This window comes from Triturus cristatus, chromosome 5_1, assembly GCF_964204655.1.
Source record: "Triturus cristatus chromosome 5_1, aTriCri1.1, whole genome shotgun sequence".
Classification (NCBI taxonomy): domain Eukaryota; kingdom Metazoa; phylum Chordata; class Amphibia; order Caudata; family Salamandridae; genus Triturus; species Triturus cristatus.
This window is the reverse complement of record NC_140587.1, coordinates 418,907,201-418,932,134: the sequence shown is the minus strand read 5'-3', so window position 1 is coordinate 418,932,134 and position 24,934 is coordinate 418,907,201. Positions and strand designations below refer to the sequence as shown.

General features: G+C 47.3%; 1 protein-coding gene across 3 annotated transcripts in view; it reads right to left on the bottom strand.

Moving 5' to 3' along the window:
• The window catches only part of RGS22 (regulator of G protein signaling 22), a 1,028,745-nt gene that overhangs the window by 378,146 nt on the left and 625,665 nt on the right, over positions 1–24,934 (bottom strand). For all 3 annotated transcript variants that reach the window (XM_085605181.1, XM_085605183.1, XM_085605184.1), the window contains one exon: positions 11,823–11,985. In XM_085605181.1, coding sequence (XP_085461307.1) covers positions 11,823–11,985 — 163 coding nt within the window. The remainder of the gene's footprint in view (positions 1–11,822; positions 11,986–24,934) is intronic.

Below are 24,934 nucleotides of genomic sequence, written 5' to 3'. Positions count from 1 at the left end.
TGCCCGAGTCTTTCTATATGATTTTTTTGTGTTTTGTGTTCCCACCCAACATTTGACTTATTCGTTAATAAATCGGATTCTATTTGCTTTCTTAGAAATTGTGTCAGATTCTAATTTTTTGATTTTACTGAATGCATTACTGTCGGTCATAGGGACTTTTGTTCCTTTTAACCATTCTGAACCCCTGGCCCAATATATTTTCTGGTTTCTTCTGTACTTTCGTACAATTACTGTCATGAACAGCCAGTATCCAGTCTTCCTAGCTGAAGCTAGAAATCGTGGAGAGCCATCATTCTGAACTTCTCTTTCTTTATTCACTTGTATGCTAATATGTGGTCAACAATGTGTTTTAATTTGTGCTTGTGTCCTTTCTTTTTAAACAGACAGTAACAGGAATAATTACTGTACCTTTTGTGAAATTCAGAACCGTCTCCACAATAAGATTTTACAAACAAATGTTCACTTACTGCTATAGTTCTTCCTGATGGAAATGATTCAATCTTTTTGGAGGAGGTTTTGCTGCAGGGGCTCAGAACTTGCGATTGTAGCCACTTTGCACAAAATAATTAGCACACATTTTTCTTTTGTAAACTTTTGCCATTCTCACACATATTTCATTATAGATTTCCATACTGAAGCGATAGATGGGGGGTGGGGGGGAGGGAGGACGCGGGTGCCACTGTTTTACTTATAGAGGTTTCCTTGAAGCTGCATAGGGTTGGTGACATCCTCTTCCTCTTGACTGGCGTCGTTGCTTGTGTGGCCGTTGAGGGCATTTCTTCATCTGAATACAATTTGAAGAAAGAGTGTTGCCTGAGAAAGAATAGTTGTGAATGTGCTGCTGCACTTAAGGCTTCAGACCGGCTAGACCCAGCAAGAAGGAACAGCTTATTGTCAATCCATTGCAATATCTGTGTGCTACCAAGTCAGATAATTGTGAAGCTGAACTGAATTGAAACCGTCATTCCCACTGAGATGATCTCATATGAAAACCTCTATCCTATCTCTGTGAAGGGCATCAGTGAATCTCTGCAGGGATTGCCACAGAGATCTGTTATACCTTCCCAGTAAGGTAGTTGCACGTCCAGCTTTCGTGAAAGAAGCAGATGTGCCATACACTCTGTGCCCCAACAAATTCCTGAAGATCTCGTTTGAAGAAAGTATAAGACGAGAATCAGATTTTTTGTGTAATGTCTTAAAAACAATTGAGGGCTTCACCATTGGTGTAGGCAAAGGCATATTAAATGTTGCTACCCTTCTGACTACTACTTAATGAAAGGTGTTTATAGCGTTTATTCGAAATAGGAGATATTCTGGCTTGTAGTGAGTCAGCTTGCATAAGTGAATGAAGCAAAAGATGAACCTATTCTAGAAGAGGCATGAAGAGAGCAAGATCTGAATCTACTGAAAGATTATGATGCCTGTGACCACATGATCTTCTGCAATAGAATTTTCTTGATAAAGAACAATGTGAGCTGCGTTTATGATGAGAATGAGATCTTCCTTGAGAGACACCCACTGGGACATTAGGAGCTGGTGAAAATATCAGTAAGTGCTGTGGGGTCAACAGGTCTTGAAGATGGATGAGGAACCACTTCCTGAGAAGGTATAGCCTATGGGGTAGTAGTACGACCCCTTGGAGGAGTTGGAGAGTGACACAAAGGACAGCATCTTTGAAAAGAAGCTAAATCGGAGAGCACAATTTCAAAGAATACTTATCTAGTTGGAAGGTATACCCTGAAGTGCTCTGAATCAGACACTGGGAGTAACCTTCTGGATCTGAGCTTTCATATTCACTCAACATTGTGTTTTAACAAAATATCGTATGTTTCCTTAATGCAGATGGTCTTAGCCTCTTTGACATTGAGTGCCTTGTCTTTGAACCAGCCTTGATTGCATGCAAGTGGCAGCTCTACCTGTTCTCACCATCGTTCACCTTAATGTTGATCAGGAGCAACTATGACTTTTGTGACTTGATCTTCTGAGTTTCCCTCTGGGGGAATCTGCAGAAATGGTAGTGTGAGCCAAAACAGGAATCTCTTTCCCATGTATACTGAATCTCCCAGACAACAATTCATAGTGTCTTCAAAACAATGGAGTCTGATTTTCTCGCTGTTCCTCCAAGTTCTTCTTAACATCTTTTCATAGCATTCACACTCACCTCCAAGATGAGTGGCCCAAACACAAAGGATACATAGATGGGAAAGTTATGTTTTAGACATTTATATACAGAGAATGGGTACTGGTCAAAAAAGAAAGCATTTTGTCAAAAAAGAAAACGTTTTCTCTCAGAAAATCTTCAAAATCCACTTTCTGTCTTTAAAAATGCAAGGGGCTATTCAGAAAGGTAAGTTAAACCCATGAGTAAATTACAAATGTAAGCTTACTGTTACACTTTTGAGCAACTTAACTATTTTTTATAATTCAACATTTACGAGTTTAAAGTTATTCAAAAGTGTAGTTACCTGTCTCAACCCTCTGGAAGAGGGTGTGGAGCCAAATTTACAAGTGTAAGTTACTACAGCCACAAAGGAGCAGTAGTAAGTTCAGCACCATGCATGGCCAACCACTAATAGTACAACACCCACCAAAAGAAAACAATTGAGTTAGAAAGTTCAGCTCTGAACTGGAGCACATTTGCTACTGTTTTGGGTCCTTATTGGCTGTAATAACTACAGAAGTGAGGAGCCTAGCGCGCAACCAAGATGGCCGCGTAGGTGCGAGGCTCCCGAGGACCTCCGCAACCTCCTACGTTTATCCTGTCTTCATCCTGAATCGGTTGAGGGGACTGTGTCGGTGAGCCTGAGCCGAGGTGGTACCCGTTTTCCGTTTTCGAATTGGACCCCGGGTGCCGGAGTGAGCACCGACTGAAGTTTGCGGCCTACTTCTCTCCTGACCCCGGATTCGAGTTTGGGGGCGACCCTGTGGCGAAGTGAACAACAACGGCGGGCTGGGCCTGGCGAGTCGCGTACCCCACACTTTCACTTTCGCTTTTGAGTCCCCTTGCCATTATCGCGGGTGGGTTCACAGCGCTTCTTTGTGTTGGGGTGGCCTCGCTGGGAGACCCTGCCTGCCTGCCTGCGGTGGCCCGCTCTGCCTTCCTGGGGTGGCCCCCGAGGCTCTCGGCCTTGATTGCCTGCTCTCCACTGCCTGGCTGGTGCGGGTGTGAGATACACGACGATGGCCACGAAGCAGGATGGGGATCGGTTGAAGGCCAAGTCGACCCGGCGTGGCACCGCACATCAGGCCAACGTCATGGACCGCTACACCCTCCCGAAGGGGTCTCCCGGCGGATCGCACAAGTCCTCCGAGTGCCCCCCGGATGCCCCGGATTTGCCTACGGATCTGACTTTGCAAGACGTCATGGGCGTCATTGCTGAGATGAAGACCTCGGTGGGCCAGCAATTCGACACTTTGGCGCACAAACTCGACGCGGTCCTCATTGATGTCAACCTTGTGAGAGCTGATCTCTCCAAGACGAATGACCGGGTCGACTCCTTGGCCCACACCGCGTCGGGCCTCACGACTGAGGTAGCGGCCCTTCAAACGGAGGTGCACCGGCTCCGTCAGGCAAGTGCGCTCATGGATCGGCGCCTGGAGGACTCAGAGAGCCGGGCCCGGAGGAATAATATCCGTATCATCGGAGTACCCGAGGGACGGGAGGAGTCGGCGGCGGATCTCTTTGTGGAGGACCTGATCTCTACCCATCTCCAGCCTCGAGGATTGAGTAAATTCTTTGCTGTGGAGAGGGCCCATAGAGTTCCCGGAGGCAGACCGAAGGTCGGAGCCCCTCCGCGGCCTCTTATTGCCCGTATTTTCAACTTTCGGGACAGGGATGCGATTTTGCAAGCTTCCAGACTGCAAGGGCCGATTAAGCTGGAGAACATGGAAGTGAACTTTTATCCTGATTTCACGCAGGCGGTTCAGAAGCAGAGACTGAGTTTCCTGGGCGTCAAGCGGCGGCTTCGAGGCATGAACTTAAAATACGCCATGCTCTTCCCGGCCAGGCTGCGGGTGGAGGCGGATGGTCGCACTCACTTTTTTGATCGTCCTGAAACGGCCGGGGACTGGCTGGACACTTTGTCTGGGGGTCATGGTCGGGATGGGGGGGGGGGGGGGACGGGAGGAGAGTGCCCACCGGACCGGGTCTGAGGTACTGACACGGGGGCTCACTCCGGATGATGCCACTTTCGGCCAAGCTTAGGGTCTTTTGTCTGTTGTGTCTTGTCTCCCCTCCTTTGGAGGAGGTGCTGGGTCTCGAGGGGGTTCTCCTTCCTCCTCTAGGGGGTCTTAGTAGTTTAAATCACATAGGGGCGACAGGCACACTGCAAGTTGGGGGGGCTGTTTGGGCTCATGCAGGGGTGCAGGGAGGGGGGAGTTTTGTTGGGGCTGTTGGGTTGGGGTTGGGTATTGTTTATTTGTACCACAAGGCAGAAGTATTGTTGTGCTATTTCTAACGTGCTCTCTGGGGGGCGACTGATCGACTTCGGCTATGATGGGGGGTAGGGGACTGAGTCTTTTGTCCTGGAATGTTAATGGACTGGGGGACAGGATAAAACGGGGGGTGGTCCTGCAGTTCCTAAAACGGATTTCACCAGATATAGTCTTTCTGCAGGAAACACACCTCATTGGAAACTCCTTTCGCGCCATGAACAGACGGGGCTATCGCCTTATGGCCCACTCGGGCTTCACGTCTGGTTCGAGGGGTGTGGGCATTATGGCTAAGACCTCGCTCCCGTTGGAAGTTGATGAGGTGCTCCATGATGACAGGGGACGATACACGGTTCTGGTGGATAGATTGGAGGGTAGAGTGATTGTTTTCGTTTCTGTTTATGTCCCGCCAGGGTTGCAAACGACTACTTTTGCGGATCTGGGGCGCCTCCTTCTTGGCCTTCCGGAGGGGATTCTAGTGGTTGGGGGGGGATTTTAACGCTGTGGTTTCCGGGACTGAGGATCGTCACCCTCCTAGGGATCTCCCCCGTGCCCAAGCGTGGTTGTCCGGCCTCTTGGATACCTTGGGGCTGGTGGATTTTTGGCGGTTGAAACATCCTACGCAGATACAGTACACCTTTCATTCCGGGGCTCATGGCAGTCTTTCGAGACTTGATTATGTCCTGATGCCAGCGGTACAGGCGGGGCGGGTTGGGGAGGTACGACATTTGGTGCGGGGTATTTCAGACCACTCCCCGCTCCTGCTGCACTTCGACATTGTCCCGAGGGGGGAGGGGAGGGTGGCCCCGATTAATCCCTGGTACCTGCGTGACCCCACAATTCGCGCAGATTTAGTTAAATCTCTTAAGCGATATTTTGAAGACAATGTGGGGTCTGTGTCGTCCGCGGTCTCTCTGTGGGAGGCGTTTAAGACGGTACTCCGGGGGGAGGCCCTGTCCCTTATTTCCCATTCCCGGAGGCGCGAGCGGGAGGAGGTGACCCGTATTGAAACTGAGATAACCGAGTTGGAGGGTGATTTGGAGTGTGGGGTGACGGACGACAAATTGCATGCTCTCCGACTCAAGCAGGCGGACTACAAGGCCCTCGTCACGGAGGCAGCCAGGGGCCTCAGCAGAGAGCAACAGGGGAGACTGTATGATGTGGGTGATAAGGCTGGTAAATTGATTGCGTGGCTGGATAAAAAGGAGAGAGCGAGTCGAGTTGTCCCGTCGATTGAGAAATTGGATGGTGTGTGTGTCACTGAACCAGGAGAAATTGTTGATTGCTTTGCAGAATATTTCCGTGAGGTGTATTCCCCGGTATCTTCCCGCTCGGAAGAGGACTCCCATGCCCTGCTTAAAGACATTGCGCTGCCTTCCCTTTCGGAGGAGGATAAAGTGTTGTTGGACGCGACCCCAACATCTGAGGAGATTGCCCTCGCCATACGCTCGGTCGCCTCCGGCAAGGCCATGGGTCCTAACGGCCTTCCCATCGAATTGTACAAACTACGACCGGATACGCTGGCGCCGCATCTCCGTGCTATGTTCCTCGAGGCCCGCTCGGCGGGTTCCCTGCCGCTGGACCAGCATCTGGCCACTATCGTGGTTATTCATAAGGAGGGGAGGCCGCGGGATCGGGTCACGTCTTACAGGCCCATTTCGCTGTTGAATGCGGAACCTAAAATTCTCGCCAAGGTGCTGGCTAATCGGCTGGTTGGCGTGGTGTGCGATCTGATTCACCAGGACCAGTCTGGCTTTATCCCTCATCGCAACACCGCGCTCAACCTGCGGCGTTTGCATGGGGTGCTCGCGCGGGTCCCGTTCATACGAGAGCCGGCCATTTTGGCGTCCCTGGACGCCACTATGGCGTTCGACACGCTTGAGTGGCCATATATTTGGGCGACGCTGGCTAAGTTTGGTTTTGGCCCGGGATTTATTGGTTGGGTGAAACTGTTATACTCCGGACCGCTGGCGCAGGTGGCGGTAAACGGTAGAGTGTCGGCTCCGTTTGAGCTGGGCAGGGGCACGCGGCAGGGCTGCCCGCTATCGCCGCTCCTCTTCGCGCTTGCCTTGGAGCCCCTGGCGGAGTGGCTGCGGTGGCACCCTTCTATCCGTGGTCTCCGATGGACCCCCGAGTATGAGGATCGCGTATCCCTTTACGCTGATGATATTCTCTTATACCTTGCTTCCCCTCGTAAATCGCTGATTGTACTTGTGGATGTTTTGCATTCATTTGGCCGCAACTCCGGCTTAGTCATCAACTGGGCTAAATCCTGTGTGTATGTCCTTTCCGGGGAGGCTCCTATCCTTCCGCGGGGTTGTCCTATCCAGATCGCTCCGCAGGGATTTAAGTACCTGGGTATCTTCATTACCCTGGACGCTGAGGCCCGATATAAACAGAACTTGCTCCCCCCCTCCAGCGCCTGAAGGAGGACGTGGCGCGTTGGAGGCGCCTGCCGCTCTCACCGCTCGGCCGTGCGGCATTGTTTAAGATGATGTCGCTGCCACGTTTCCTATACGCTTTACAGAACACGATGGACGTTGTCCCGGCGCGCTACTTTCGCGAGGTGGAGAGTCTGCAGCGACGCTTGTTCTGGGAGGGTAGGCTGCGTATCGCCCTTGCGAAGCTGACGCTCCCGTGGTACGACGGGGGGGTCGCCCTCCCGGACATCAAACGATATTACTGGGCCTCCCAGCTGGCTGCTATAAACCACGGCCTTTATGGGCCCGCTCTTAACCCGGCCTTTGAAATGGATAAACTATTACTGCCGGGTGGCGACTATAATCGGGCGCTTTATTCTAGATCGCTCGACGCACGTCTGACGGGCCCTACGCGGGTCGCGGTACGGGTGTGGCACGCGGCAAACTCGGCGATGGGGTGGAAGGATCGGTTGACCCGGGCGACGCCGCTGTATGCATCTGAGCGGCTGGGCTCCCTGTGGACCTCGAAGGGCTTTGAGAAGTGGGATATGATAGGCATCAGCAAGGTGGGCGATCTCTGGACGAGGGGGGGATTCAAAACGTTCGATGTGCTGCAGACTGAATTCCAGTTGCAGGACAGGGAGTACTTTCGATATATTCAGGTCCGTCACGCGCTGTGCTCCGTATTCCCGGATGTTGCCTCCATCCCGGAGTCTTCCCCTCTGGAAGATAGAGTGCTAGATGGGCATGTACCGGACGGCACGATTTCATTGATTTACAAAAAGCTCATCAACGATCGCTCGGGACTGCTGACTAGCCTTCGTGAGGTGTGGGTGGCCAATGGATTGGAGCTGGATGACGAGGATTGGGTGTCTGCGGTGGCCTCCCCGAAAGAGGTGGCCATACCGGCTCGCCTTCGCTTCGTCCAGCTCAAGATACTCCATAGGGTCTATGTTACGGGGCCGGGTCTGATGCGTATGGGATATGCCGTGGATGGGTTGTGTAAGCGTGGGTGTGGTTCTTTAGGGACCTTCCTTCATATTTTGTGGGAATGCCCGGAGGTGGCGCGATTCTGGCGTGATGTGCACGCGGTGTTGCAGGCGGTCACGCATGTGACGCTGCTTCCCGAGGCGAGGAGATGTCTGCTAAATGTGTGGGAGCCGACTGACTACTCAGTGCCGCAGACGTGGTGGGTGACTCTGGGATATATGGTGGCCAAGCGTGACATTGCGCAATTGTGGGGTTCCCAGAGGTTGCCAACGGTCTCGGCGTGGAAGGACAACATGGATTGGTGTATGTTTCGGGAAAAGGTAGTGTATGTTGCGAGAGGTAAGCCTGGGAAATGGGTGAAAGTGTGGGGCCCCTGGAACACCTACCGTGGCGGAATTTGTACCCCGCCGCTGACGCCTGATCTGGCACTGGCCCCGTCTCCTTAGTCTGCTTGTCGCCTTGGTTCTGGGCTTTGAGTCCACTTTGTCTCCTATCCCCCCCCCCCCGCTATTCCTGTGGATCGGTAGGGTCCTCCCCAGGGGAGCTCATACTGTTGCTTTGACTTTTGGCTGCCTTGTGGATTTGTTTGTCGTTTCTTATATAAAAATGGAACCGCCATGTGGAGGGTCCGGACGGTGTGGCCGCCAACGCTTCTTTCAACTCCTGTGACCTCTCTCACGCTGCAGCGACTGTTTACTGACTGTATTCTATGCTCATACTGTTTGCTAGCGGCCGGCCCGAAGGTTGTAGGCCCATCTTTGTATATCTTTTGGATTCTGTAATAAAGGTTTAAAAAAAATAAAAAAAAAATAACTACAGAAGTGCAATTTGCGAATAGGAATAGGCTTATGCTCTTGGGGATGGGTGTACGTCCTTCTCTAAATCCCTCCTTACTCCCTTGCCTTTATTAGTACATATTTCACATTTTCCATCCTCTCCCCTCTGTCCCTCCCACATTTACTACAAAAACATATACTTGCCTGTGAGGAGGCTATGTATTCCAGGTGGAGATTTCCGCACAGAAAGAGATAGGAAAGGCAGAGGGGAAACCTTTGCACTTAAGTTTGTGAATAGCATTTTGAAATACATTAGTAGTACTACTAAACGCACTACAAAACACAGAGTGTGAATCGCTCACATCAAGTGAAGTCAAGATTCAAAGGTGTTTACCGAGTAAAAAGCTAAAGAAGGTTGACCTTTGTTCTTCAGGATCCTGTTGACAGGAGCCAGAAAAAAGAACTGGAGCAACTTCCACTGATGGGACATGATGGGATACAGGTGGAGTGTGCTTACTTAATGGGGTAGTGTCCGTTTTCCAGATTCTTTAGGCTGCAGACTATATAGCTATATTAGACTGCCTTTTTTCACCTTTCCTTAGAAAAAAGATTTGTAAAATGTTTTTTTCGTGTCACTTTAACTATTGTTCAGTCTTAAAAAACAATTGGGGGAGAAAATAAACAAAAATTGCCTATATAGTCTGCACTAGGCAGTTATTTCTTTTTTTCTTTTTACAATTCGGCTTTTCTTAAAGAGTGTTATCCAGAATACCACATGTTTGTGGGACTATTCACTGAATAAGAGTATAAATGGAAGTAGAACATACATTTAGAATTTAAGTCCAGAAATCTGCAAACAAATGAGTTAAATGGAGTTGCTGCACCTGTTATATGCATCCTATTTGTTAATAAAGAAAGGAGTGAAAGTAAATAACAGACAAAACACACAACACGCTTACAAACAAGCCTAGACCATTTTGCCAAATCTGTCAGGACCACATTTGCCATGATCAGTCTTGACCCTCCTCTAGGGTTCTGCCTTTCTCATTTGGTGGGTTCACCAAGAAGTTGATGTCTAGTGCCATACAATTAGCTTCTGTGTCCCTAATATCTCAGGCCCTTTATTTTTTTCAATAATTGTTCTGATGATGCTTGAGGTTTTACGTAACATGCACCATTTCCCAAATACATTAGATTCTCTTTTATTATTCCTTCCATATTATGTGTAGGTGACATTGCCCTAAGTCAGAATCTACCAATCTGCGAGGGAAAAAAATATGCAGAGTGTAATACAGAAAAGATTCAAAATGGCTTTCCAGATGAAGCAGGAGCCTGGCACAAAGCGGCAGCAGAAGCAAGTTTCCCACTACTCTAGCAATTTCATCTGTAAGATTCATGTGTCTTTAACAGCAGCTAGATGCATCCTGTTATTATCACTGTTGATGTAGCTCTAAAGAATGCATAGCCTGAACGTCTGTGAAGTTAAAAAATGGTTTGGAAGCAATGGAAATGATTAACACATGCACTGATTGCCTCTATTTGTTCAACCATTTCAATATATAATTACCTTTTGATGAGTGATGAGCCTTTAGAATGGCCTGTTCTGAAATTAGGTATGTACACTGAGAAATAATCTAGGCATCCTAAACTAGCCTTGGAGCAGAAACCTATACACATGCCAAAAGTACTGAGATCTGTTTTTCTATTTTTCTTGTTGTACTCAAAGGCATCTTAAACTAACTTTGTCCCTCCCTTGTCCCATCATAATGCTTGCTGATAATCTGACCACTTCCTCATGAACAGAACATTCAAGCAAACTATGAAGCAAGTTTTCATAGACAGAAGATTCTCGTTGCTGGACTACTTTTAGGAGAAAAGGGTCAGATAGCACAGGCCTGTGATTTTGTTCTAGAAAAGATGAGGGAGTCATGGAAATCTGAGATGTGGCACTGACCCTACTGATAGTTTATACATTCAGGGTCACCTGCAGTGAATAATACCATTAGTAGAGGCATCTTTAACAATTCACTGAAATCTAGTGTTTTGTCATAATAATGCTCCCTGTCCCTAAAACTGAATAGATCTAATATGTGTCCAGTGACAAACTGTAATTTTCCCTGCAAAAAGGCTCCATGTTGCCACAGAAAAACAGGAGTCCCAGGACACCGAGCAAATGTGATATGAGCAGGGTTATTGATGAGGTTGGTGGCAATATTACTGTTTGGAACCATTCTTGAATCTCCAGTTTAATTCTGCAGAACATAAAGGAGGGTAGGAGAATACAAAGGAACATGCAAGTACATCCTCAAACTTAAACTCAATCTAAAAGTATGGGAGCAGCATACAGAGCTATAGAAGCTAAGAGAGCCTTGCTCCTACTTATTCCCCTGTCCTCTGCTCCCTTTTGAATTGTTTAAAAAGCTCTAACAAGGATTCTTAATAAGCCAATTTCCAAAGAAAGGGAGAGCTACATCATCTTCATATTTATTTTGATAAGACGAACAATGTAATCTGAAAGTTCTCAAAGAGTGCATTCTCTTTGTGTTTTTTGGGTGACATGTCAACATAAGAGCTCTGGTGTAAGTCATTATCCTTGACGGAACAAATAGAGTTAAATGCAATTTTTTGCCTTGTCAGGAGAAACACTGTCCCCTAATGTAACAAGCTACAACGCCAAAGGTTCCCCTCAAGAAATGTAAACACTAGCAGTTCTTAACTGCCTAAGACATCACATGCAGTGATTGTGGGAGTGTAGCCAACATGACCAGGTAACACCCACCACAGAACTTGAAATATGAAGGCCTTTTACCCATTCTGGCATAGTGCTGTGATGAAATCATGTGTTAAATCCACACCAGTATCTCTAAGATGGAATCAACGGCAAATCCAGATGCAATGGGTTAAGAAAAATGAACAGAGGGTACAAGTGTGAGAGCATCAGATATATCAGAGTTCCCACAACATAGCTTCAATAATTCTTGTTATCAGGCATCAACACTGCGTAATGTGTTTCAACAAAGTATGATATGTGTTCTATTGCGTAAACGTTTTAACTAAAATGTGATAGATTATATCAGGTTCCTCTGAGAAATGGTAAACTGTGAGCATTTTATAAGACAATGTAACTTTCAAATATAATTTTACCTGGGTTTGAAATGTAATTATTCCCATACCATTACTATGCTACATCATTTAATTGCATCACCTGTTCCTGCTCTTGTCTTGTAGCCGGACTGTTGGGTCCAAAGAAATACTTTTTGTTTAAGTATTTAGTTTTGATCTCCTTGGATTTCTCCTCTCTTTTTTCTCTTTCTTTGTATGGCATCCTTCGGAACCGTTCAATTTCAATCCAACACATTAGATCTATGCTGCCAACCGAAGACAAAGAGGGAGAGCAAGGTATCAATAGATAATAGGTTGGTGAATTGCAACACTAGAAATAACTAGCAAATTGTATGATACAGTATGAACTACTGAAAGATGAGCAGTTCCTACCATGCAGGATTTCTAGGATAATGGAATAAAAATGTTTTTTTTGCCATTTTATTGCACCAACTGACACCAACTCCCCTGACCTCCTGGAAAGACTGGGCAACATCGGTCTCAAGCAGCTGGTCACTGACCCCATACAGAAAGTAGGACATATGCTGGATACCATCTTCCCGTCTAGCAACAGAATCAGATACAGCCACACCTCGGAACTCACCTGGTTGGACCACTTCATCATACAATTCACCCTCACAGGATCTACCCGCTCCACATTCAACCGCCAAAGCACCCCCTACCACAGCTGGACCAAGGTCACTCAGCAACAATGGACCCACGTCCTCAGCATCACACAGCCCAACGTCATCATCAATCTGGATTAGGCAGTGGAGAACTTCAACGCTTGGAACACCGAGTCGCTACCACTAAACCAGCCAGAAAGCACAGACCCACCAAATGAGCCAGCCGGTATACTCCAGAACTCAGCACGTCGAAGCGCAGGTGCAAACAACTGGAGAGAAAATGGCGCAGCAGCAGGAAACACACCGACCGACCCACCTTCAAATCAGTCCTCAACGACTACTACCGCAAGCTCAAAGCTACAACAACGGAGGCCCTGACCCTCTGGATCAACACCAGCGCCAACCAAACCAAGGAACTCTTCACCATCACCAGAGAGTTCACGTGCACATTATCCCCTGAAAACTCGATCCCCTCTTCACAGAAACTGCGACGCCCTTGCTGACCACTTCCACAACAAGATAGCAACCATCTATAGGAACTTCGATCCCCAACCCTCCGATCTCCACAGCATCCCAACGATCACCACCGACGACCACTCATTGACTGAATGGGAACAGCTCTGCACACCGAACACAACCACCCATATGAACTCCATCCACTCAGGAGCACCCACCGACCTTTGCCCCCACCGGCTTTTTAACCACGGAAGAGACAAGATCAGCCACCAGTTCAGCACCATCCTCAATGCCTCCATAGCGACAGCCACCTTTTCTGATGCCTTGAAACGGGTGGAGATGAGACCCCTCCTCAAGAAACCTTCAGCAGACCCCAGTGAGCTCCAGGCCTACCGTTCCCATGTCTCTGCTCCTGTTCCCCGCCAAAGTCCTGGAGAAGGCCATCAACCCCCAACTCACCGAACACCTGGGGAGAAACAACCTACTGGATCCCTCCCAATCAGGTTTTAGGGCCAATCACAGCACCCAAACAGCTCTGATAGCCGCAACAGACAACATCCGCACCCTAATCAACACTGGAAAATCAGCCGCCCTGATCCTGCTTGACCCCTCCACAGCCTTTGACATCGTCTCCCACCACACATTCATCAACCGACTATGCCAGATTGAAATCACAGACTATGCGCTCAGCTGGATGGCACCCTTTCTCACTGGGCATACCCAGAGTGTCCACCTCCCTCCTTTCTCTTCACAATCCAAGCACAGCATCTGCGGCATACCCAAGGCTCATCCCTCAGTACTACCCTCTTCAACATCTACATAACACCCTTCGCAGACAATGTCAGATCTCACTACATCAACATATTCTCCTACGCCGACAATACCCATCACATCCTCTCGATCTCAGTGGAACCCAACTTGAAGAATACAAACTTTCACCACTGTATGAAGAACATCTCAGCCTGGATGTAGGACAACTGCCTGAAGCTCAACACGGACAAAACAGAAGTTCACAGACACACCGCCCTCTGGAATGACTCCTGGTGGCCGGTAGAGCTTGGGCCAACCCCTAACCTGAAAGATAATGCCCGCAACCTCAGCATCATCCTGGACAGCGAACCCTCCATGAAATGTCAGGCCAACACTGTCTTCTCAGTCTGCTCCCACAAGTAGGTACTCATCAGCACCAGGAAAACTGTGATGCAGGCCCTCATCACCTGCCAACTGGACTATGGCAACGCACTGTATGCAGGGCCCCCCCACCAAAATCATGTCATATGCTCCAGACAACCCAGAACACAGCCGCCAGATTGATCCTCAAACTGCCCAAAATGATCTACATCACCCAGCACCTGAAATACCTCCACTGGCTCCTCGTCCAGAATAGATGCCAATTTCAAGTTTCTAAACCACTCTTACAAAGCACTCCATGACCAAGAACCCACCTACTTGAATCACCACCTGCATTTCCACCAACATCCCAGGAATCTCTGCGCCCCACAACTCGCCCTGGTACAGATACCATGCACCCACCACTGCCGCTCAGGAGAGCGATCCTTCTCACACCTCATCACCAAAGACTAGAACACCCTCCAACTCCACCTCTGCACCACCCTCACCAACCCACTTCAAAAATGGACTCAAGACCTGGCTTTTCGACTGATAACTGCAGCACAGGGCATGGCTACCCTCTAGGGTGATAAGCTGCGCTCTACAAGTACAAATTGTTTGACTGAATGATTGGTTAAGCCTTCTCACTGAATATTTGCCAGTGGTTTCAAAACTCGTATTTCACAGAAAAAAGGCCTAACTATGAATTACTTCCCTAAATAAATAAAAGTGTTGAACAAAGCATTTGCTCCTTATTAAAGTGCTAGTAAACAAATGCTTACGCAGTGACAGTGCTGCTTCAGACCATTAATCGGTCCACCTTACAAGACCACCATTGCAGGCAGACCCTTGGTGCAAGCTTCTACCAAAGAATCCTCCAAAGTGTGAGAAAATAAACATTCTAAACACAGGACCTAGTCAGCAAAACGTTACTGTCACACACTGTACTTCATTTTCTTTCTTTATATATATCTTGTTGAACCTGTCAACGTACTACAAAAGAAAAGCACATTTTAGAAATGCATGTTTTTAATTTCCTTTCAATGTGCATTGCAATCAAAATGTTATTTACAAAAACACATTGTTGCAGAAAACACAATTGAAAGAGTAATAAGTTAAATTAATTAAGCATACAATATAAAAGATCCATGACCGTATTTTGCCATCTTGGGGTTCAGGGGATATTTACAAACCACTTGACCCTAAGGTTTATAAATGTCACTAGAACCCTTTCATGGCAATATAAGCCCATATTACTCAGTTACCCGATATATATATATATATATATACACATATATACTCATATATATATATATATATGCAATTCATCGAATTCCCAACAGCAGCAGCTTAGCTGAAGAACGGGACACGGACACCAATTGCGTGCAGGTATATTCTTCTATTTATTTGCTGACACTCACCGACATGGCAGATGACGCGTTTCACCCAACTAGTGGGCGTGATCACATGACCAGACTATGCGATTTTTTTCATTTTTAAAGCCCCCTCACCCTACAAGTGTCATGTGACTTGATAAACATAGAAGAAATACTCCACTTAAAAACATGTTACAAGAGAACTAGTTGATCATATTAAATAAATAAATACAGTAATGTGGGGCAAGTGATGCATAAATAGTAAAAAAGTTATTACATAATAAAACCGATAAAAGGGGAACAATTGAAAAATTCCTGGTTAAATCCATTACCAATTTTCTCAATGACTATTATATGACAGTATGCATACAACATATATAAAATCATTCAATTCAAATGTTGATAGGGCATGCTAGTTATTTAGTCTAAATGGTTCATTATTTTCACAATTTGATCAACCCCAACAAAAGTAGCTGTTTCCTAATCTAGTTCTTTGTGGAGCATAAAACAAGTACATTAGACTGTGCCATAAAACCAAATTTTAATAAAAAAACCATTAGTGATTCGAACTTGGGCGGTTATAGAAAATTGTTGTAGACTATTTATTCTCATTTTTCTATTTTTTTCATCTTTCTCTCTCTTTTTTTATTTTTTATATATATTTAATTCCTTATTATTATTTACCATCTCTCTATCGCTTATTGTCTCTTTATTTAATTTGTCATCACAAAATCAGGATTGTTTGTATTAAACCACCAAAAATGTACTAGAATTTGATAATCGTCTAAGATGTCAGCTAAATGAACCATTAACAAAATATGATTGACACCCGCTAAAATAGTAGTAAAAGTAGTTCAATTATAAAAACCAGTTGATAGTTATTTGATGTAAAAACAATTAATATCCAAAATAGGTTAAAACTAAAGGGACCCTTATAAATATAGAACTTTAAACAATTATAAATATCAATAAATAATTATAAAAAGTTATATAATTCCTCCCTATTATTCAGTATATATATATTATATTTATATATACACACACACACATACATCCACCTTATACAGGTTGCCTGTTATGTATTCTTTATATCACATGTTTATTTTGGGAGCTCGAAAAATGTTTTGTTTTCAAACAGGGAAATATTTAAAACAACAAGTGAAGGACAAGTTACTTAGCGTTGGAAATGCCTTATCTGGTAGAGACTCAGTCTAGCCACAGATTCCTCACCTTAGAATTATCTCCAGGAGTCAGACTGGATCCAGAAATGTTTTATAGGCAGTACCCCTTGTGTTCCAGAAGGAGGAGTCAATCTTCTCCGCATGGCACTGTCGGCATTATCTGAGCGGGATGTGACGTGCACGGTGCATATATAGGTACCACCCCAGAGAGCTGACATCAGTTACTTTTCGTGACTTACAACGCCAAGAGCGTGGAGCCACAAAGAAAACTGAACACTGATGTGGAAAACTAGGGCCCTGAAAGGGGAAAGCCCTTTCCCTAGAAATAGGTTCACAGAGTGGGGAGGATGGGTGGATCAGTAAGGAATCTGCTAAACAGTGTCTACCAGATAAGGAGTTACCAAATGTAACTTAGAGACTTCTAGCCGCAGAATCCTTACCTTAGAATAGATACCGAAGCGATACCTCCCCAGAGGGGAGTGCCTATCCCGGCGGACCTGGCTGTCCAGGCAGCAGTGTTTTGTGAACATGTGCAAGGAAGCCCACGTTGATTCCTGGCAGATGTCAACGACCAGAACTCCGCTTGCTAACGCAGTGGTCGCAGTCTTGGCTCTGGTGGAATGAGCATGCAAACCCTTTAGGGGGATGCTACTTGGCCAATGCATAGCATATTTTAATAGAGAGCACGATCATTCGGGAGATGGTCTGTTTCTGCACAGCCCTACTCTCTTCGCTCCGACATACCTCATGAAGAGTTAGTCCGCCACCTGGAATTCTTTCCTGCAGTCAAGGTAGAACGACAATGCTCTTTTTGGGTCCAGACAGTGAGTCGCTCATCTTCTTTAGAGGGATGTGGAGAAGCGTAAAGAGTAAGCAGGGTGATGGACTGGCCTACATGAAGGGGAGTGACGACTTTCGGAAGAAAGGAAGCTCTAATTCGTAGAACCAGCTTGTCAGGGTAATGTTCAGGTATGGAGGTTTGGATGACAAGGCCTGCAGCACACTGACCATCCGGGCAGATGTTATTGCCACCAAGAAGCTGGTTTGATGGTAAGGAGCTTGAGAGGACAGTTGTGCAAGTGCTCAACGGGAGCGCACATCCGGATTGTCAGGACAAGATTAAGGTCCCACTGAGGCATGATAAAGGGAGAGGGAGGAAACATGTTACAAACCTTTCAACAACCTATGTACAATAGGGGATTTGAAGAGGGATGGCTGTTTGGGCAACCGCAGAAAGACTTAGACAGCAGAAAGACAACCCTTTAAAGTGCCAAAAGCCAAGCCCTGCCAGGCAAGGTAAAGAAGAACCAGGGAAAAGGGATCAGAAAGGGGGTCAGCCTGCTTTTCTACACACCATACCACAACCATGCCCCAATGGCAGGCGTATATCGTTTTGGTGGAGGGACGCCTAACTGCCAGAATAACATTGCAGACTTTTGGGCGTAAGGTCAAAAGCTGTTAACTGTAGTGGCTCAATTTCCACAAATGCAGGCAGAGTGTTGATAGGTTCGGGTGGAGAACCCTCTCCCGAAGGGGCAGCCTGATACGAGGACCGATGGTAATGCTCAACACCTCAAGATACCAAAGTCTCAGAGCCCAGTCCGGAGCTAGAAGGATGACTTGGGCCCAGTCGTTCCTGATCTTCTTGAGAACTCTGGGCAGGAGTGGTATTGGCAAAAAGGCGTCCAGGAGGCCTGAGCTCCACTCAAGACTAAAAGCGTCTCTGAGCGAGAGCCACATGGAAACTCCAGGGCGCAAAACTGCTGACATTGCACTCTTTCGGCGGTGGCGAGCAGATCTAATCAAGGCTGTCCCCATTGCTGAAAGAGACCTTGCACCACCTCCGGATGGAGACACGATTCGGGACCTGCTAGGCAGCTGAGGCTGAGTTAGTCTGCCCTGGAGTTCACCCACCAGGTGCTGAACCACTAGGGAAGTGCTCCGCCATTCCAGCCATGCTTGAGACACAAGGCCTCTTGACAAGTCCGGATTCTGCAAGAGACAAGAGGCCTCTGAGCCACAGCTCCCAGATGACCGCCCCTTCCCAGGAGTGATGCAGGAGTGACGCATCTCTCACTACTGTCAGATTCGGTTGAGGACAGGAGAGGGGTCTGCCGCCGACCCAATTATAGTTTGTTAACCACCACTGCAGATCTTTTGCAGTTCCCTCTGAGAGTGAGACCATGTTGAGATTTCCCCTATACTGCACCCACCAGAACTTCAGTTCCCACTTCGGAGCTTGCATATGCTAGTGGGCATGTGTCACCAACAGGATGCATGAAGCCATGAGTCCCAGCAGCCTCAGAGTCTGCCTCACCGAAATAAAGGGTAGAGGCTGAAGCACTGGTATCATAGCCTGAATATCCAAGACTTGCTGTTCAGGAGGATATACCTGAAACTGCACCATGTCCAGAACAGCTCTGATGAAAGGGAGCGTCTGTGAGGGAGTCATGTGTGACTTCGGCACCTTCATAGTAAACCCCAGCGAATGCACGAAATTCGCCATAGTCTCGAGGTGGAAGACGACAGCCTGGGGCAGCCCGCCTTTAACAGCCAGTTAGCAAGATAGGAGAAGACTGGCACCCCTGATCTCCAAAGATGAACTGCAACCACCGCCATTATCTTGGTAAGCACCCAAGGGGTGCTTGCGAGGCCAAAATGGAACTCAGTGAACTGAAAATGCTCATGGCCCACCGTGAACCGCACATAACACCTGTAGGCAGCAGGACAGGAATGTGGAAGTATACATCCGACAAGTCCAATGCCACCATCCAGTCTCCCGGGTCCCGGGCACACAAAACCTGAGGATGTGTGACCATTTTGAACTTCTCCTTTTCTGGAAGAAATTGAGAGGGCGCAGGTCTAGGATAGGATGAAGGACACCATCATTCTTGGGCTCCAGAAAGTAGCAGGAATAGCAACCACAACCTACTTCTGGTGTCGGCACCCTCTCTATGGCTCTCTTGGCCAAGGGAGCTGCCACTTCCTGGTGGAGCAAAGAAAGATGGGCCTCCGTCCGCCTGTCACAAGCACCTGGCATGGGTGTAGGGGTAGTCTTGAAGGGGAGGGTGCGCCCCTCCTGACAATCTACAGAATCCATTGGTCCGATGTGACAGACCGCCAGTGGTGCAGGTGATGGCGAGTCCGGCCGCCCATTGGGTGCCCATAATGATAAGGGGGCAGACTATAAGAGCTTGGAGGCTGAGGCTGCCAGGAGAGTGTTGAACTGGCCAGACCCCTGGCTGCCTGACCCACTAGGTCTGTGGGTACAGCGTTCTCGGCCACACAGAGTGTGAAGCTTGTGCGCCACGGTGGCTGAGTGGGTACAGACACAGCTGAAAACCCCTTCCGTGGCTACGAAAGGGGCAAAAGGCAGATTGGGGATGGCGAGGAGTCATGGAAGGCCCTAGGACTTGGCCGTAGCCCTGCTGTCCTTAAAGCGCTCCAGCATTGAATTTGCTTTGTCTCTGAAGAGACAGGAGCCATCAAAGGGCATGTCCATAAGCGACGCTGGGACATCTCTAGAAAAGCCAGGCGTCCTTAACCAGGCGTGGCAACGTAAACCCATTGTTGACTAAACTGCTCTGCCTAGTGAGTCGGTGGTGTCCAGTCCACATCGGATTATGAATTTAGCTGCGTATCTCCCGTCGGCAGCTGCCTGAGTGAGTTTGTCCGAGCCTCCTCCAGGACCGTTGGCAGCACCTGTGCAACTGTATGCCACCAAGCATGGAAAAAGCGGCCCAAAAGGCAAGCAGTGTTCACGGACCGCAGTGCCAGGCTGTTGGAAGAAAACATGTTCTTACCTAAGTTGTCCAGCCTCTTGGATTCCTGATCCAGTGGTGCGGTTTGGAATGCACCAGAATACACATGGGAAGTTGAGGCTTGGACCACCAAGCTATCTGGGGATAGGGTGTTGTGTGTGGAACTTGGAGTTCCCTGGATTAGGGCGGTTGCAGCGGGTAATAGTATTGTTCACAGGAGTCCCTGTGTTGGGCTTGGACCAAGTCCCTAGCAGGACGTCAGTAACAGCTTCATCAAACAGGATAAGCAGTTCAGAAGGGGAGACTCTCAGTTGAAGCACTTCTGTCAAGACGTTCATCTTGTCTGTCACTGAGAGCAAGCCAAGGTCCAAGACCTCTGCCACCCTCATCACTACCGTTGCAAATGAGGCTTCCTCCTCCATAGCCATGGTAGGGGGAGAAAGCATGGTAGTATTTGTAGAAAACAAATCCTCACACCAGTCCACATTAGGGACATCATGCTGGTATTCTTGATGGTCCGGCGACCCCTCCCACTCCTCTCCCAAGTCCTAGCCCATAAGAATAGGGCTCAGGCTATGGCCTGGAAGGCATGGCTCCAGTCGGTGCTGGAGTCTGCGTCTGGCGATACCCACCCGGCTCTGTGTCAGAATCGGGGATCAGAATGGGGCCGGCACTGGGAGCAGAGGTGGCAAAACAGGTGCCGGTACGGATCCATCTGTGGATCCAAAAGGCACGACTGGAGCCGCAGGAGTGGATCCAGTATGGGCCACACCCAAACCCACGAGACCCAGAGAAAACAGGCTGTCCAAAATTTAGAAGTATAGCCTCATAAAGTTCTCTTAATTGGGCTGGGGTCACTCCGTCTCCCGGAAATTCAGGAAGGCGCGGAGATGGCCCAGATGCTGGCTTAAACGCAGAGTCAGGCCTCGAATGTCGACACTCCCTTCTCTCATTGGCCGACAGACAAGGAGAAGTCAAAGACCTCTTTCGCGACTTCTTCTTGTGAGACTTGCCGAAATAAGTTGACGACTTAAAGTGTGATATAGACCTCAGACTTCACAACTGCTCCGAGGACATTCCTCTTAACTGGGATGTGGATTGTCACAGCGTCGCAAGTGTTGAGCCACCAGGAGCTTGAGGGATCGCTCCCTCAAGGCCTTCAGGTTCATGGCGTGGCAATCTGAGCAGGCCTTCGGATCATGGTTGTGCTCCAGGTGTCAATGTCATAAAATGTGCGGGTCCATAACTGCCATCGAGCGGTGACTGACGCCGCAGGGCTTGAAGCCTGCCTTCCTAGAGGACATTCCTGCCACATCAGTCTGAAGAAGATAGAGATCTGAAGCCATTAATTAAATAAGTGCCAAACAGGCATGGCCTCAAAGTTTACAAGACCCAGACCACAGGAAAGGCGTCGCTTTTAATAGCTGACCAACGCTTCTCCCTGGGGGTCAACTTTCTGCTTATAAGAGCTACTGGTTTATCTTGACCATCTGCATTAAGTTGTGAATACTGCACCTACCCCAAGATCAGAAGCATCTGTCTGGAAAATGAAGGTTTTGGAGTAACCAGGACTCTGCAAAAGTGGAGCACACCACATGGCTTGCTTCGGGTCATCAAATGCCTTCTGACAGGTAACTGTCCACTGAAATTTCTAAGGCATTCTTTTGGCAGTGAGATCATTAAGAGGTGTCACTATGGATCCATAACCCTTAACAAACCTCCTGTAGTACCCAGTCAGGCCCAAGAATGCTCTGACTTGAATCTGGGTAGTGGGAACAATCCAGTCCATGATGGTCTCAATTTTGATCTCCAATGGATGAACTTGGCCTTCACCCAAAAGGTGGCCTAAGTACACAACCTTACTCTGCCCTATCTTGCACTTTGTGGCCCCGATAGTGAGGCCTGCCTTCTGCAGGGCCTCAAGTACATTTCTGGGGTGGACCAGGTGATCCTCCCAGGTGGTGCTAAAGACAGCAATATCATCTAGATATGCTGCACTATAGGCTTCCAGACCTGTCAGATTTCTTCACCAGGCTCTGAAACGTGGCAGGGGCATTCTTCAAACCAATAGGCATCACAATAAATTGATAATGACCACTGAAAAAGCTGTTTTTGGTCTGGCATTCTCAGAGAGGCTGATTTGCAAGTAACCACCAGTCAGGTAAACTGTACTGAGATACTTGGCAGAGGCCAGAGTAACAATCAGCTCATCTGCCCTTGGGATTGGATGGGCATCAGTCCTAGTGACCGCATTGGGTCTCCTGTAATCTACACAGAACCTCATCTCTCTCTTACCATCCAGGGTGTGAGGTTTTGGGACAAGGACTAAACGACTAGCCCGTATTAATAGTATGTATTAATAGTCCTTCATCTATTTCCTCTCTTTGCTTTAGGCGGTCAACTGTCTCATCATTTGGTGCCTAACCCAGCCTCCCCTGATGTCATATGCCCTCCCTGGAAGCTCCCACATGTGGTCGTGATCTTCAGATTCTTTTTTTGCTTCCTCATCTTCTGGGGAGGTGGGTGAGTCACCTGTAAATCCAGAAATCTCTTCAAACTGCAAAACTACTCGTACAGGTGAGAAACCCTTTCATTTTGCAGTGTGAATCTTTTCTGGAGTCACATGCTGACGAAGTTGGCTAAAGAACGATGATGGATTCAACCCAGATCTGTGACTGGGGGTGAATGTCTGAAAAGTTTCAGCACTCCGTCCATCATCTCCTTGTGTTTGCTTTGTTCACCCTAAGTTGGCAGGGTATGCCCAGACGTGGGCCCCTTGCTCACTTTGCCACTGGATTCAAGCTAGCCTGGCTGATGAGGGGTGTTACCCCAAAACCGGTCCCAGGATGCTTATTTCCGGTCCAGGGAAGATCTGGCTTGGCAGTTGGGGCTGGACTTTTCCCATGAGGCACAGGGTCAAGACTGATTTACATATAGCTGGCTCTGACTGGGGTGGCGAAGTGAGCTAAAGAACGATTACGGATTCAACCCAGATCTGTGACTGGGGGTGAGTGTCTGCAAAATGTCAGCACTCCGTTTATCATCTCCTTATGTTTGCTTTGTTCGCCCTAAGTTGGCAGGGTATACCCAGATGTGGGTCCCTTGCTTACTTTGCCACTGGAATCAAGCTAGGCCAGCTGATAAGGGGTGTTGCCCCGAAACTGGTCCCAGGATGCTTGTTTCTGGTCAAGGAAAGATCTGGCTTGGCAGTTCGGGCTGGACTGTTCCAATGAGGCACAGAATTAACACTGATTTGCATGGATTCAAACCAGATCTGTGACTGGAGGTGAGTGTCTGAAAATGTTTCAGCACTCTGTCCATCATCTCCTTGGGTTTGCTTTGTGTATTGACTTTGTAGAAATGTTAATCCTTGTTGTGGTTGGGTTGGGGCTTGAGCTGGTTAATAAATGTTTTAATATTTTTTGCCCCAATTCAGCTTCCTTCTTCATTTGAATGTCTACGCAATAGTGCTAAGTGAATGTGTGCACTGATGACCAAGTAGCTGGCATGCAAATAACCTGCACTGTTATTGCTAGGAAGGCTATTTTTGGTCCTTTTTGCGAGTTAAGTATGCCTTAGGCTTGGTTTGTAGTTGTATTTCCGAAATAGAGTGATATATTTGGACTGTTTCTGTGACCCATCTAGTGATGGTATTCTTTGCAACTGATTTTTCCTTTATTGTCTGCAAATGATACAAACAGTTGCTTTCCCCTCCTGATTGATTTTGTTATCTACATTTAGAACATAATCGCTCTTCTGGTGTCTAGAGTGTGTAACACTATTCCCGCTTGAGTTTTTGGTTCTTGAAAGAAGATTGGTATTTGAATTGATTGGTTTATGTGGAAATGTGAGATTACATTGGGTAGGAAGTGTGGGTCTGTTCTCATGACAATCCTGTTTTTGTGTATTTGCATTATGGCTCTTGTATTACAATTCACTTACTCTTCTAAAAGGTGTAATTGCGATAAGGAAAGCCGTCTTCAATGTGATTATCTTTAGAGAGGCCTTGTGTATGTATCTATCTATCTATCTATCTATCTATCTGTCTATCTATCTATATATACATATATATAGCAGAATTGAAAACATTCATAAAAAACATATATACATCTTTACAAATAATGAAGCTGCTTAATCCATTCAATGTTGCTCTCAATTCAATTACAATTTCCACAATGTACCAACTTATCTCATAATGGAATAAGTAACGAAACAACAAATTAATGCTTTAAGCACCTTCATTACTTGCTAAGATTTATATATTTTATGAATATTTTTAATCACTGCATGTATATATAAGATGTGTATACATATGTCTGCTATACACTGTAAAAAGAGGTGCATACCTTGAAGTAAGCATTGGCTGTGTTGGAATTTGAAGAATTTTTGGTGCAAAGAAATGAAAGAAATAAAAAAAATCATATTTAGGTGCGGCTCAGATCCCGCAGATTTCTTTCACATAGTATGGACATGCCCACACATTACCCCCTACTGGACCGCCTTAGAGACAGAGCTCATGGAGGTTTTGGGATGGGAGGTTCCGCACAACCCCCCTGAACATATTACTGGGCGTCACTGACGGGTTTGACGGGTCCAGGGCAGACAAGACATTCCTGGGAACTGCTCTAGTGGTAGCCAAACGCGACATAGCAGCCGCATGGGAAAATCCCATCCCGTCCACTCTAGCCAAATGGCACCGGGGAGT